We start from the raw sequence: 16,390 nt of genomic DNA on the forward strand, positions 1-16,390 counted from the left end.
TCCTTGTCGCAGTGGCAACAGTGATCGGCTTGTTTATTACGCCTCCGCCAATTGATGAGATGTAATTTAAACATGAAAGTATATAAGTAACGAGATTACAGAGTGCAACGTGCAAACAGGCAATATATAAATATTGAAGAATATTTTGTATGCATCATATTGCATAAGTTGAGAAAAGTAATAGAAATTATTTTTATGATAGATAGGGTTATCCTGCTCTCTGACTATCAGCTAAAGTACCTGTCTGAGGACCGTAATAGTTCAGTTCTAATAATTTTGTTATGTTGAATTTATCGTAATAATTACGTTCATTTGGCTATACCGTTTTGCTGGGCCCGCTCACTAACAAACTATTATTGGTAGAAACGATAACAACATCACTTTTTAATGTAGAGTTGCCCATTTAGAAATGTGTCTTTATTACGTTAACTCGTTCATGCTAACGTGAAAAGCGTATCACCTACTTAAAGTGGTTGTCAAAATTCTCCAATAGTTTTTTAATATGGTGTTTCTGTTAAAAGTATTTTATAGTTTTTCACACTTTCGTGGACTGCATACGATGTGTTTAAAATGTGGAGCAGTGACTGCAGTGTTCCTGTTTTATCACCGTGAATTTTCAGGAAATAGTACTGTTGTATGGAAATACTTCGAAAACAAGATACCAGCAGGGAATGTAAAGAGACATTAAAAGATTCTCTAATTTTAAAATGTCAGAATTAGAAAACATCAATCTTGGAAACTGCTGCGTCAACACCACGTCAACACCGCCAAAGGAATTTGGAATACAATTACATCTACCAACCATGACCAAGCACAACCAAAGATAACTGAGCTTACCCTGAGTCAGCACTTTTCCATTACATAACACAGCGCCAATCAATGTTATGCAATCCCAGTTTCAAGACACAGATATAGCGCTAATCAGATGACGGCTCAGAGACAGCGTTCCCTCCAATGGACTTACTCCTACAACACAAAGATATAATACGAACATTATACGTACCGTCCTCAGGCTATCCTGAATGCCTATAAAAGCTAACAATTTTTATTAGCTCATCCTCTTTTGACAGTGACACTTGTAGACGTACAAGCCGAGCTTAAGAGCAGATACAGCTAGCTGTTGGCGTAAGAGATTATTTTATTTACTTAGCACTGCATGTTAACTATCTTATATTTTAGAATTTTGCTACTTGTGTATTAGGCTTTGGTTCATAATAATAAAAGATATTCTGATTGCTATACCAAACATCTGAGAGTTAGCATAGTTGAGGCTTGCACAAAGATCTGGGTCAGGTACCATACTCACGCTCTTTGCAACCATTGAATAAACAAGACAGCTTGCCTAGCCTAATTAACCACAACAAGCATAGTTTAGATTGAAGTAGAACTTGTGGTTATTAATCATTGATGTTAGTGTGGTATTCAAGTAAGTCAAATTACCTAGAAAACCATATAACAGTACTGAGCACTTTCGTCTAATACTGGACACGTGTACCTTGTTGTATATTGTTAGAGTTATCATATCTTTATTAATTAGTAATTGATAATCAGTCTGGATAAGAGTTGTCTACCCTTCTTCCCATGATGCTACAAGACCTTCCCATGATGCAGCCAAGAATAGCACTTCCTGAGGATCTGATGAAATGCTAGAACGCTAAATAAATTACGACTGTAACTTTAATCTTTAACGATTGACATCATCTAGATAGTTTAGGGCTGGCCAGCCATTAGGTTTCATCATCAACTAACCAGACAACATTTAGGTAATTATCACAACTTATAACATGGTGGCAGCAAAATACATCAAGATTTGCTGATTGATGAGAACCCAGCCAAGTAATATATTTTGAATATCAGCTGATTAGGCCTGCTTCTTATTTGTTTTCCAATTTCTGTGTACTGCTTGTGTGTTGCTATGGATGGTTTTGGATTAACCTCACCGGCTGAGCTGTGCATGGATGGAAATTTGGCGGAAAACTGGAGGAAATGGAGGAGGAATTTTTAAAATTATTCGGATGCAATAAACCTCATTGCTGGGCCTGCTGATGAACATGGGGCTTGGCCACCGGTAAATAATGCAATATGGAGGAGACAAATAGCTATACTACGACATTGCATTGGCGAGGATGCTGTGGAAATATTAGATCAATTTGAATTTGATGAGGAGGCAGAGCCACCTGAAGTTAGGACTCGCCTTCCTGATGTCTTGGCAAAATTTGAAGGTTACTTCAACCCGAGGAGAAACCTACTGTATGAATGGTATGTTTTTATGTCTTTGACTCAAACCGAAGGTGAACCTATCGATATGTTTGTTAAAAGGCTAAAAACTCAAGCTAATAAATGTGAATTTGCTGAGCAACGAGACATGATGATATTAGTACGCTGTGTGTTTGGAATAAAAGATCAGAGGCTCAAGGAAAAATTGTTGCAAAATAGAGACGTAAACCTGAACAATGCCATTGATATGATCCGAGCATCAGAAGTCACAAAAATCAGTTAGCTGAAATGGCTAGTGAAAAAGTGGTGGCAGTTGTAAACAGAAGCAACGGAACAAGTAAAGGACCTCCTATACCAGCGCCTAGGAAAATTATTGACTGCAAATTTTGTGGTTATGACCACTTTAAAGGGAAATGTCCTGCCTATGGAGAGACATGCAATAAATCTGCATAGGCAGATTATTGCATGTCTCTCCATAGGCAGGACATGCAATAATCGGATGCCATTGATATGATCCGAGCATCAGAAGTCACAAAAAATCAGTTAGCTGAAATGGCTAGTGAAAAAGTGGTGGCAGTTGTAAACAGAAGCAACGGAACAAGTAAAGGACCTCCTATACCAGCGCCTAGGAAAATTATTGACTGCAAATTTTGTGGTTATGACCACTTTAAAGGGAAATGTCCTGCCTATGGAGAGACATGCAATAAATGTGGCTTGAAAAATCATTTTAGAAAAAAGTGTACTGGTACCAAGAAGGAAGTAAATTCAATCACGGTAAAAAGATCGGATATTGGGGTTAGTGACCTATTCATTGGAATGATAGCCAACGATAGAGATTCGAAAAAAGGATGGTATAAATCATACAAACTTTCACATGATTCTGTTTCAAAACAAATCACTTTTAAAGTAGATACTGGTGCACAGGCAAATGTTTTACCATTGAAGTATGCCAAAGATCTGAAGGCTATCATACAAAAAAGCACTGCAAGACTTATAACATATTCCAATGATGTCCTACCAAATGCTGGCAAAACCACGCTAAAGCTAAATACTGACAAAACAGAAGATGAACTCGTATTTGAGCTCGTTGACGAGGATGTTGTACCAATATTAGGCCTTCAAGCATGTGTGGAACTGAATATAGTCAAGAGAATTGACAGTGTTAACAATCAAGCCATTTTAGAGGAGTATGCAGATTGTTTTCAGGGAATGGGCTGTCTCGAAAAAGAACATACTATTAGGGTAAATTCTGAAGTGAAACCAGTTATCAACAGAGCAAGACGCGTACCTCTGAGTATGGTAGACAAAGTGAAAGCTGAGTTAGACAAAATGGAAGCCAATGACATAATTGCCAAAGTTGACCAACCAACACCATGGGTAAACAGTATGGTGGTGGTAGAGAAACGAGATGGCAGTGTCAGAATATGTCTAGATCCAAAAGAGTTAAATAAAGCGATTCTTCGTGAGCATCATCATATTCCAACGCTAGAAAACATATCATTCAAGTTCACAGAAAAATCTGTTTTCACCATTGTAGACATGAAAGCAGGATACTGGCATGTTCCACTCGATCGCCAATCACAGCTACTTACAACTTTCAATACGCCATTTGGCAGGTACTGCTACAAGCGTCTACCCTTTGGGATTAACTCTAGTGCAGAGGTATTTGAAAAGAGAGTCGAAGAAGTATTTGGTGACCTTGATGTTTGCATCTATTTTGATGACTTGATTATTGCTGGTACAGACCAAGAAGATCATGATAGAAAACTCAGAAGATTGCTACAACGGGCAAGAGAGAACAACATTAAATTTAACAAGGACAAAATTCAACATAATCAGTCGGAAGTTAACTATTTGGGCCACATTGTGTCCAAGCATGGGCTAAAACCTGATCCAGAAAAGGTCAGAGCAATCAAGCAGATGCCAAACCCAGTAGACCGACAAGGAATTCAAAGGCTCATGGGATCACTTAATTTTCTGAGAGGATATATTCCAAATATATCAAAGGAAACTCAACCAATTAGAGACCTACTAAAGAAAGATACTCCATGGGTATGGGGCATTCAACAAGAAGAGGCTATGACTAAAATAAAAGCTGTTCTAACTAATGAACCAGTTCTGAAGTATTTTGACACAGAGAAAGACATTGTTTTGCAAGTAGATGCTTCTCAGGGTGGTCTAGGAGCAGTTTTGCTTCAAGCGAATCAACCAGTAGCTTATGCCTCACGGGCTCTAACTAAGACTGAAGAGGGCTATCCACAAATTGATAAAGAGTTACTAGCTATAGTATATGGGTGTGAAAAATTTAACACTTATACTTATGGACGTGGAATTGATGTTCAGACAGATCACCAACCTCTGGTCTCCATTGTTCAGAAACCACTTTGCAAAGCATCACCTAGACTACAGAGACTTCTTGTAAGATTACAAAGATACAGAGTTGAAAAGATCCACTACGTGCCTGGCAAATATCTATACTTAGCTGACACTCTGTCACGGGCATATCTCGAGGGCATCAGCGATAACATTGAAGATGATGTTGTCATGATTCACTCACTTCAGTTAGAAGAGTCCGCCAAAGAAGAAATAAAGATGCATTATGCCATGGATGATACCATGAAACTCCTAACATCGGCAATTCTAAGTGGTTGGTGTTGGGCTGTGAAAAAACAGGTTCTAATTGAGTTACAGCCATATTGGGGTGTACGTGATGAGTTATATCTCAGTGATGGATTGATTTACAGAGGTGAGCGTCTAGTGATCCCTAAGTCTCAGCAACGCCCATACCTCACAAAGCTTCACTCAGGACACTTGGGAATGGATAAATGCATCGAGAGAGCGAAACAAAGCATGTACTGGCCTGGCATGAATCAACAGATTAAGCAACTTGTAGCTGAGTGTCCTATATGCCTGAGATTTTCTAATAGACAACAGAAAATGCCGTTGCTACCACATGAAGTACCTAAGTTACCATGGAATAAAGTTGGAATGGACATACTAGAGTTTAAAAACAATAGCTACTTACTAGTGGTGGACTTTTATTCTCATTATCCAGAACTAAGGATCATCAAAGGGAAGACTGCCAAAGATGTCACGCTAGCATTAAAAAGTATTTTTGCTGTTCATGGGGTACCTATTGATGTAGTTGCAGACAACATGCCTTTTGGTAGTATGGCTCTACGTCAGTTTGCATCCGAATGGGGCTTTAACATTACAACTTCTAGTCCACGTTATCCCAAATCCAACGGTATGACCGAAAGATACGTTCAAACAGTTAAGCAGTTCTTGAAAAAGGCAGCTGCTGATGAATCTAAGTCGGACATTTATCAATCATTGTTAGCCTACCGACAAACTCCAGTCCAAGGTCTACCTTTCAGTCCATCTGAAATGCTCTTTAACAGATGTATTCGCGGTCCATTGCCTTACACTAGAAGGACCTTAAAACCATTGATTCCTGACGCATATCCCTTGCTATCAGAGAGACAAAAAAGTCAAAAGTTAAGCAGTGATAGACAGGCTAGAGACTTGCTTCCTTTACATAAAGGAGAAGAGGTAGTCATCAGAACAGATGACGAAAATGAATGGAGCAGAGGACAAGTGTTAAGTAAAACACCACATCCACGGTCTTATATGGTAGACACTGGCACATCACACCTTCGTAGAACTAGAACTCATATCAAGCCAGTCCAAAGTATACCCGATGAAACAGATGAAATGACAACCATGAATGAACGAGCTATTCCTGATGAATCACAAGACTTAGCTCCCGGTAGCACACCGAAGAAGCAAGACACTCCAAAGTCAACGCAACGAACAAGTGCACGTAGCAATCGTGGCAAGCTTCCTTCAAAGTACGACTCCTACAAAATGTATTAGCAGCTGTCCCAGCTGCTACTTTAACTGTATATATGTTCTTTGTATTAACCATTTCAGTCATACAAGCCTCTGTGGAGGCTTGGAGTTGTCTGCACACAGTCCTCCTAGCCTCTGTAGAGGCTTTAGTGTAACTCTATTTGGCATAGACTAATTTCAGCCTTTGTCCAATCCAAATGAAGTCTTAGAGTAGCCAACCAATAAGAAGAGATGCATACCTGCCAACTCTCACGCATTGGGCGTGAGACTCACGCAATCGCCCCAAAGAAAAAATGAAAATGCGTGAGATTTTTGCCCCCAATTTCCACAATTTTATATATACTATCATTGATACATCAATTGCCCCAAAACCAAATCTCACGCATTGCCCCACTCTTGGGTTGGCAGGTCTGAAGAGATGCTAAGCTTCCCTTATTGGCTAATATTGAACCATGTTACAATGAAAGTTTTCTGAGTAAAGGCCAATGAAAATATACGGAAGGAAACTCACAACTACGCGGCCATTTTTGATTGTTGAAAGTTGTAACATTTTGAAGTGCTGGCTTATTTATGGATTTTTCTAGTGATTTTGAGTATGATTCAGATGATTTTGTGGACAATGCTACTGGAGCTCATCCTAGAACAAGGGACATTGTTTTTGATGCTGATACTGGTGATGATGACTCACAATTAGGTGCTGATTTCGACTCGGATTCAGATTTTGATCAGCTGGACTCAAATTCTACTAGTACTGCTACTACTAGTAGACCTACTAGTACAACTGATACTGGAGCTGCTAGTACTAGTACTGCTACCAACATTTCTACTGGAGCCTCTGGTGATGACGGTAGTTCAGGAAATCTGGCAGCACCAGGTTATCTGGGATTCATCCTGTCTGACTTGGATAATACCCCAACACCCACGTTCGACTGGCAGCCTACTGAGAAAGTAATGTGCAGCCCTAACTTTGACCCAGCTGCACCACATGGACCAACAAGAGTAATGCCTGCTGATTCAAAGCCAGCTGACTTCTTCATGCTGTTCTACGATGAGAAACTTTTACAATCAGTATGTGATTTCACGAACGAGAATGCTGCCAGACGAAAGATAAGCGAGAGTACCATCCACAGTGGTTATGGAAAGTGGACTAAACTCGAGACAGACGAACTCCGAGCGTTCTACGCGCTCCGAGCATTCATAGAAATGTTCTGCAAGGATAGGCAGCGAAGTATCTGGAGACCGCAGTACGAGCTTCTCCAGATGCCTAAAGCTTCAACTGTCATGTCATTACGACGGTATGACCAGATAAAACGTTACCTGCATTACTGTAATGAAGAGACGTCAATTCAGGATCGTAGCCATCCTGAATACGACAGACTTTACAAAATCAGGTTCCTCATCAACCACATGAAAGAGCGATTCACAGCAGAGTACTCTCCCTCCCAGGATCTGTCAGTAGACGAGTGCATGATTCCTTTTCGGGGTCGCTGGAGTGGGAAATGTTACGACTCTTCAAAGCCAATCAAATGGGGAGTGAAAGTCTGGATGGCGTGTTGTGCTTCCAGCGGATATGCGCTAAACCTAGATGTCTATTCTGGGAAGGACAGAGACTTTGATGACTTGACCACAGTGAAAAACTCTGCCGCAGTAGTACTGAAACTAGTTCAAAGTTACTGGGGTCGAGGCTACCATGTAGTTACTGATCGCTACTACACGTCACCTTATCTTCTCCACTGGCTACGTGAGCTTCAGATGTCTGGTACTGGTACATGTATGACCAACCGAAAGGAGTACCCGAAACAGCTAATAGCCACCAAAGCGGAAGCTCGGAGGTTGGAGCAAGGGGATTCTAAGTGGCTCCAGTGTGCGAAAACAGGAATTGTAGCAACCCGCTGGAATGACAAGAAACCGATCTACTTCCTGTCAAACTATGTCAGAGCTGAGCTGTCTGAGCCACCAACTGTAATCCGTAGAAATAAAAAAGGTGAGAAGCTGACAGTGAAGGCCACACCATCCGTCATCGTATACAATCAGATGATAAGTGGTGTGGACCTCAATGATAAAATGGCAAGACTCGATCGCTCTCGAAAGTCATATAAGTGGTACACGCGAATCGACCGCAAATGCTTTCACTGGTCCCTGTACAACGCTTATGTGCTCAATAAGCATGGCCAGGAAAAGCCGATGGAATTCAGAGACTTTGTCCTGCAGATACTGACGACATGGATAGGTGAAAGTCATTCTCTCGACAGTCAACTAGGACAAACACACCAGCTGCCACTCCCAACAGTCCGGAGATACGTCTAGACATGAGCAAACTACACTGTCCCGAGTGGCCTACTGATGGGTCAAAAGATCACCGCTGTGCAGTCTGCCAGAAAAAGTACCTGATAGAATCGCAGCAAAATCCAGAGAAGGCTTACAAAGACTTACAACACAAATCAGTCAAGAGTTCAATTCGGTGTGAAACCTGCAACGTGTACTTGTGCATCAAACGCGGTTCAGACTGCTGGAAAGCGTACCATACCAGAGTTCAGTATTGGAAGTGAAAATCTCGAACATTTCCTCTTTTTTTGCAACTTCGTCAATCCTCTGTTATGTTTTCAGTCATGTCATAATAATAAAAATAATGTCTTTGAAATCATGTACCATTGTGTTTTTGTCAAATTTTTATATTCACCAAGTTTGACATTCTATACATTCTTCAGTAATTGAGCTACAATTTTGCTACTTATACCATTAGAAAGCCCAAAGATTTCTGATTTGAATGAATATAGGTGTTCTTATAAGAAAAGTTACTCCCAGATGGTCTAAATGACAACATTGTAAAATGAGACATAAACCTTCACTCTAACAATGAGAATGGAGAATAATTAGATAATTGCTTAATGGCTTGGGGACTGAAATGATTAATCGTTAATCGTTTAAAGACTTTGTGTTTTGGATCTAAACTTCCGAGGAAAGGAAGGATGTTGTATATTGTTAGAGTTATCATATCTTTATTAATTAGTAATTGATAATCAGTCTGGATAAGAGTTGTCTACCCTTCTTCCCATGATGCTACAAGACCTTCCCATGATGCAGCCAAGAATAGCACTTCCTGAGGATCTGATGAAATGCTAGAACGCTAAATAAATTACGACTGTAACTTTAATCTTTAACGTTTGACATCATCTAGATAGTTTAGGGCTGGCCAGCCATTAGGTTTCATCATCAACTAACCAGACAACATTTAGGTAATTATCACAACTTATAACATACCTAGCTTGTCTTTTGGTAATACCTGTACAGGTGTTTGTTTTATCTGTATTGTAGAACAACATGGCGTCACATTCTGCCCAAATACCCCAGCAACAGATGCCAATGCAGCCACAGTTTGTGTATATCAACTCGGCTCAAAGTAACGTTTCGTCGAGACCCATGCTCAATGTGCGATATTTCAAGTCTAAGATCGCTGCTGTTAAAGGGTAGGTTTTGAATGATGAGTTTAGCTGATAAGCCGGACTGGTGAGAGTTACGACAAAAGAGAGATGAGTTGTGTTTTATCACGGCATGTAGCTACCTTAGGGTTTACTCATCATGGATTGTAGGCCGAAGTTGTAAAATGTCCAGTAAGTTGAGTAGCTTATTCTGAAAATATTTTGCAAAATGGGTGAATAGTTTAAAATTTTGCTTGGGAATAAGAACACTAATGTATGTTTTTACTTATGTATCGCTTTTGGCTAACTCAATTTCGTATACTATTGAATGATAAGTAGGTACAACATTTTGTATATCACTATTCACTTATATAGTTCAAGTATGGATTATATTCATCGATCCAAATTGGTCTGAAGTTTGAAAAGATGAAAATTCCATTTTAATTATGAAAATCTGTATACATGTATTGTTTTTTTCTTTTGCTGTACATCAGATATTTGATACATAATAAAACATGGCTTACACTAATTGAATCTTTTTTACAAGTATCCTCTAGCTTAACTATATTTATAGGTTTTCCTACTTATAACTATGTATTGAAATAGTCAAGCCAATCATAAGGTTCTAAAAGATATTGTTTATACTGTCATAATTAATAGTTTAGTATTTCATTTTCAGCAAACCAAAAAAGGTATATAGTCAGGCCTGTATTCACTGGTTACAAGTTGGGACGGCTAATGTTAGGCGACTAGTTATGAACACCTGGGATGTGGAGGGGGGTGTAAGCCCCCAACAGGTTTCTCTTATGTAGGGCCTCACCCAGGCCTCTCATGTGAAGTTTTAAAAAATTTTATCGGAAAGTATCAACATTTTTCTATTTTTTGAGATTTGTTTTGTTTTAGGTGATGTGACTGACGAGATGTTTTTAAATTAAAATAGGCAAAACTTGACCGCAGTTAAAACGCTAAGAAAAAAAACATCTTTTTCTTTTGAGCGTTTTGATCAACAAAGATCAATTTTGCCGATTTTATTTTAAGTTCATACGGATGTTTCCACGCTTTCGATGGGACATGGCCAAGTGGATGTTTGGTAAAACATGATATTTTGCAAACCTTTATAAAGAATATTTTGCCACTGATGGTAATAATGACGCCTAAGAACTACTAAAAGTTGATGTTTGTCTCTATGGTTTGGAATAAAGTGATATTCTACAGCGATAAAAACCGTCTCCATAGCCGTTGGGCAAATAACTTTTCAAATAAATGATGTTGAGGTCGAGTTATCTGAAGCAATTTATCATTGCGTGGGCACGGACCAAACAAATCCGTTTGAGTTAACCTTGTGTTTGAGATGAAATGTTACATTTTATCCGAGGGCGAGTTATCCGAGTTTGACTGTACTTAGCCGCAGAAAGTTCCTAAAAAGTTGGGGCCGGCCAGCCGCCTCAGGGAATACGGGCCTGTATATAGGGATCATCTTTATCAATCTGTAAAGGTATTCTAGTATAATATGAAAATTATTGTTCATAACCTCTTATCATGTTCAGCTCTCATCACCCTTCCACATAGTAATTTAAAACTAAGCATCCTGATAAAAAATTCATCTTATCTATAGTCCTCAACATATAAAACGGTGATTGGCTCCTAGTTACATGAAAGAGAGACTTTTGGTCTCTTTGATTTGCTGAAGAGTACAGTGTCATGTATTGTTTGCTTTTAGCAGATTGGTTAATTTTTGCACTGAGTTGTTGATTGAATCACTGATACTGCAGTCTGTTTTGAAAAGACCTCAGTAACTTGTCAGTAGTGAATTATAATGGAATATTAACAAACAACTGTTTATAGGTTAACACTAGCTCAGCTTGTACTCGGACTGACTGTCTTTATTCTCCATGTCGTGACAACTGCAATTAACGATCACCTGAACAACTTGATTGCTGAGTTAAAGGACAAGTATGTCAGTTACTATTTCCTCGATGGATTTGTGGACAACGGAGCTACAGGTGTTTGGGTTGGGCTTCTTGTAAGTAATTCTGTGTCTATCGTTCAATTGAGAGTATATTCATTTGTATTGAACTTGATTGTCAGCTTGGTTTAGTAACTGCTGCCTCTTGTGCCAATAAAATGAAAAACGAATTGAAGTCTGACTTCCACAGAACTCTGGCTCCCCACTGAAGTCTGACCTTTTCGAATGCATTGCTTATGGGTGAACAGCTTGAACCCGAGTGTGGGTTTTGACAGAGCAGAGGCATGTGCAAACAGAAATGTTGTGTTTAGTCATATTTTCTTCTTAACTCGTTTGGCCAATGTGAGTTTGAGATCATCTCCTCGATTAAAGTGGCGTTGTATAATTTATGCTCAATTTAAAATGACTATTTTAAATGATTTATATTTTTAAATGGTTAGTGAATTTTTCCTTTATTTTAGTATTGTGTATGAACACTTAATTGATTACGCTATTGTTGTTAGGTGTTCAATGAATAATACTTTTCGTGCAGCTGTCTAATTAGCAATAAAAACGATCAGCCCACCAGCTACATAAAGTAGTGAGATCTGGTTGAGAATGACAATTATTTATTTTGAAGATTAACCGTTGTGATAACCATCACCAATGCAAAGTTTGAACTGAACCCGATGTTATAGGTAGAGACTCTGATGATAAAGGCAGAGTTCCTGATGTTATTGGTAGAGTCCCTGATGTTATAGGTAGTCTCTGATGTTATAGGTAAAGTCCCTGATGTTATAGGTAGAGTCCTTGATGTTATAGATAGAGTCCCTGATGTTATAGGTAGACTCCGTGATGTTATAGGTAGTCTCTGAGGTTATAACTAGGGTCCCTGATGTTAAAGGTAGAGTCCCTGATGTTAAAGGTAGAGTCCCGGATGTTATAGATAGAGTCCCTGATGTTATAAGTAGAGTCCCTGATGTTATAGGTATAGCCCATGATGTTATAGGTAGTCTCTGATAACCTGTTGTATCAAGCTTTGTCATCCACCTAAGAAATTTGTGCCATTTTTGAGGTCATGTTTCAAATTTTAACTTCATAACATACCTTAGTATTACTCCACTCTGCAACCAAATTAATCCTGCCACAACACAACTGATTGCTAGATGAAGTCTTACTTGATACTCGGTTCAAGCCATTAATTTGAATTTCTGACTTGTTTACATTTTACTTAAGAGTAAACTTTTTTAAATGCATACAGATTTTTCTTGTAATTACGTGTCAAAGATATGACTGATATGGACTAGTTAACTTTTATTAGTCAGAGAACACTCTATTTTAGACTGTGATCGCTGCAAGCATCGGAGTGGCAAGCTACAAACAGCAGAAGAAAAGTTTGGTAAGATTCAGCTTTATGCCTCGTATTGTGTGAGCAATCCGTCAAATATCGAGTATGATGTCTCCTTAGTAGAGGCTGTGCGTGTGTTTAACAGCATTGACAATATCTCTATAATCTTGGCTGAACATGTCTGAGTCCAGTGACAAGGAAACCTTGAAGAGTGGAGACATGTTCAGTTGCAGAGAGCAATTTGTGTTCAATTTGAGATCAATCATGTTATTCCTGTCACTACCAGTGATATTTTTTCGGGAATTGAACCCCAGCCTGTGTTTTGCAGGTCAAGCGTTCTTTATATTGTATATCGTATTACTCATCGCTTAAAGACTTCCTGTTAGGCATGTTTTCTGACACGGCTCATTTCACTCCGACATTAAAGATGTATATATATATATATATATATATATATATATATATATATATATATATATATAGAGAGAGAGTGTTTAGTAAGCCTGCTGTGTTACCAGTGTCTACTGTGACTGCAAGTTTATTAATATGCCTATCAGCTTTTGTAGATGTCAACTAATGTATAGAAAGGTATGGATTCCTTTTGCAGCGTTTGTGAGATGCGGTAAGCAAAGCTAGGCAACAAAATTTGCTGCATCCTTAATCTGCCAGATTCTTATTATGTATCTATCACCCCAAAAATTTGATTAGAAAATATTGCTCGTTTTTCCTAGGCTTCTATAAAAGTCCTCCTCTCAGCTGACAAATATAGCTTGATCTCACTCAGGCATACCTTACACATGACAGTAAGCCATTAGCCACACAAACATCACCTTTCATCAGTAACTAATCAACAATGATTATCATGCACTCCATAAACACATTGTTGCATGTAGATTGTGACTCACCTCGTTCTGAACGTAATACTTATCATAGCTTATCCAGTGCTTATGGTGACTCTGTCCGGCAACATGGGGCGATTGTTAGCCTGCAGGAATGAAGGAGAGTCCTATTACAGGTAATTACATTGTATACCTGCTTGCGAATGCTATTATCATAGTCATGCTATTTCCTTACAACTGACATGCTTTCAATATGCATTGAGCCATTTAAATAATCCTGTCTGTTTAGTTACATTTCTGCTAGTCTGTTTAGCATTTTTGTTTTACAGTTAGGTACAAATTGTTTTACTGCAGGCCACATTTTTTAAATAAATGTAGCTGTTGATTTTGCTGTTGGGGGTTATAAACAGAGTTGTTTTGTTTCTGCAATGGAATTACTAATTATTCTATTCTTGTCAGCGGTAACAATAGTAATAACAATAACAAATTCTCTTTAGGAGGAGCTACTACAACTATGATTACCACTATGACAGCGGTTATGGTCGCTATGGCAGTACAACCACACAAAAGCCTTTCTACTTGTACGGGGAAGAGTTCTCAGGGAGTTCTGGAACATTCTATTGTCGACATGTAAGGTTTTTTTATGATTTTAGTGGCATACAACGGTAATTCATCTAACTTGCTCTTTGGAAGGGCTTGGTCGCACTGTTCCACTTAGCCTTACCCTGTCAAAACTGTTTTAGGCAATTTTTAAGGCGTGGGTAGCACTTGATGCAATAATGCTCGTATGCGCAGTAGGACAGTTTGCCATCACTATGGGTCTCCTTATTAACAACTCGATGGCTGTATGTGGCTGCTGCCGACGAACTGGTTGCTGCGGGAGTTGCTGCTGTCGGTCCTGCTATGATCCTGATGATGAGGTAACTTCATTTATTCAATTGTGGTGTTGGTTGTGATTGACTGTAGTCTGCACATCTGACTGCCTTCAGCTCTGTATAATATCATGTGGTAATGGTTTGTGTAGGCCGACCATGTGGTTTCCTATCACGCTCAGCCAAGGATGACGCCAATGCAGATGCAGCCTGTTCCACAGCTGCAAGTCATGCCACAAGTGCATGGTCAACCAGCTGCCATCAACTATCAGTATATGCAGCAACCATTTGGTGCAGCCACTCCTAATTTTGCCACTCCAGTTGCCCTTTCTTCTCAGACAGCGGCGCCTGCAGTTCCTTCTCAGGGAGCTGGCAGCAATTCAGGTTAGGATTTAAACAGAGATTGTTTGAATTGTCTTTTAAATAACTTGTTCAGCTGTAGCAGTATTCAGATGTTAAATTGCTGATCTGGTAATTCTAAGGTTTGTTCTATTCTATTTCATTAGCAGGTAGCTCTGTGTTGTGGTAGGCCTTTGGTTTTACAGCTTCTACTTGAATACTTTTAATGGGAAGATCCATGACTATTGAAAACCGTGTAATTCTTGTTTGTATTCTTTAGAAGCGAAATGGGAAGAGCTGCCACCCGAGTATGCTAGTGTCTTACAGAATAATAGTTCTGCTTAGTTCTGCCCACCAACTCAAGTTCTTTGGTTTAGGACTAACAGAAGAGTATATGATAAAAGATATCCTAGTCTCATATATATTTTATGTGTGTTTATATTTTCATCTAGCACCGGTTATACAAGCTGCTCATAACTAGCCCATCGACTACTGTCTTTGCAGAGTTTTATTACGATTGCTTTTTAAATTCTGAACAACTCCATTGTCTCTGTTGTAATGTCTTATCCCAATGCGCTGCCGACCTTTTATCGTAATTTGTGTTTAATGAATATTCTTATTTTACTTGTTATCTTACTGCTGTTACTTCCAACTAAAGGAAACCGTGTTATTATATATTGTACTTTTAACTATGATCCTTCTATACAGTTTATTTAGTACTAAAAATACATCTATAGAAATCTTTCATGTTAGCAAAACTTGGCTATTTCTATTTGTTTTAGCGATAAGGTCACTATTTTGAGCCGATGGTTTGTGTACTGGATCTAGACAAATCTATATGCTTTTATACTATTTAGTATTCCCGTAATAATGACCAGACACGTCATCTTCAATGTGCCTACATCTAGTTTGAGGTTACATTTTATGAATGTCTTTGAGAATGTACAGTAACATTCTAAAACACTTGGGGGTCTTTCTACCTTGTAGCAAATGACAAAAGTAAGGGTGCAGTCATTGTTGGTGGTACAACCTTCAATAGTTTTGAGAACAGCTCACACGTATTTCATTGAAAGCCGAAATAGGTATTTGTTTGCATTCGTCTCAGGATTTTGAGCATAAATTCTGAAAATACAGGGCATTTGCACCAGTATGATTTTCTGCTTTGTCTCTGGTTAAAAAGTTGGGTATGTTCGTTACATTTTTGTAATAGAAGGTACCAGTCATTTTTCACATACAATAACAAGTTTCCTTAGTGTATTCTGTTCTTGAAACGAAATTCAGGCTGTGTAAAAATGATTTTCGCTAGTAAAATACAAAATGTTAGCCTTCAGAGAGGTCTTATTTTATTCAAAGGACAGTGGGTCACCAGTTTATTAGCAAAACTACTTTCCTGTGGCATGCAGCTGCCTGGGACAGTAACATCTCTACCTGAATGTTCTATGTCAGGAAGTTGTCTCTTTGCCAACTTCCAGAAAGTGCACCTTGCTTACAAACACCTAAGGTGTGACCAGTATACCAAGTTCTGCACAAAAACTGAAATGTGTCGAGCAGGTACAGTG

General features: G+C 38.8%; 1 protein-coding gene across 4 annotated transcripts; it reads left to right on the forward strand.

The window, feature by feature from the left end:
• Nucleotides 1-702: 702 nt before the first annotated feature.
• Nucleotides 703-15,576, forward strand: LOC137403934 (uncharacterized). Of its 4 annotated transcripts, none has more exons than XM_068090058.1 (9): nucleotides 703-1,125; nucleotides 9,385-9,536; nucleotides 11,334-11,511; nucleotides 12,776-12,832; nucleotides 13,675-13,796; nucleotides 14,118-14,250; nucleotides 14,364-14,540; nucleotides 14,645-14,876; nucleotides 15,112-15,576. In XM_068090058.1, the coding sequence occupies exons 2-9, from the start codon at nucleotides 9,391-9,393 to the stop codon at nucleotides 15,174-15,176; spliced, it is 1,110 nt and encodes a 369-aa protein (XP_067946159.1). In that variant the 5' UTR covers nucleotides 703-1,125; nucleotides 9,385-9,390; the 3' UTR covers nucleotides 15,177-15,576. The 4 variants fall into 4 exon arrangements, with proteins under 4 accessions (XP_067946159.1, XP_067946161.1, XP_067946157.1 ...); XM_068090060.1 differs by lacking the exon at nucleotides 703-1,125 and adding an exon at nucleotides 1,740-1,763; XM_068090056.1 differs by lacking the exon at nucleotides 703-1,125 and adding an exon at nucleotides 2,237-2,259.
• Nucleotides 15,577-16,390: the final 814 nt, after the last annotated feature.

Source organism: Watersipora subatra, chromosome 9, assembly GCF_963576615.1.
Source record: "Watersipora subatra chromosome 9, tzWatSuba1.1, whole genome shotgun sequence".
NCBI lineage: Eukaryota > Metazoa > Bryozoa > Gymnolaemata > Cheilostomatida > Watersiporidae > Watersipora > Watersipora subatra.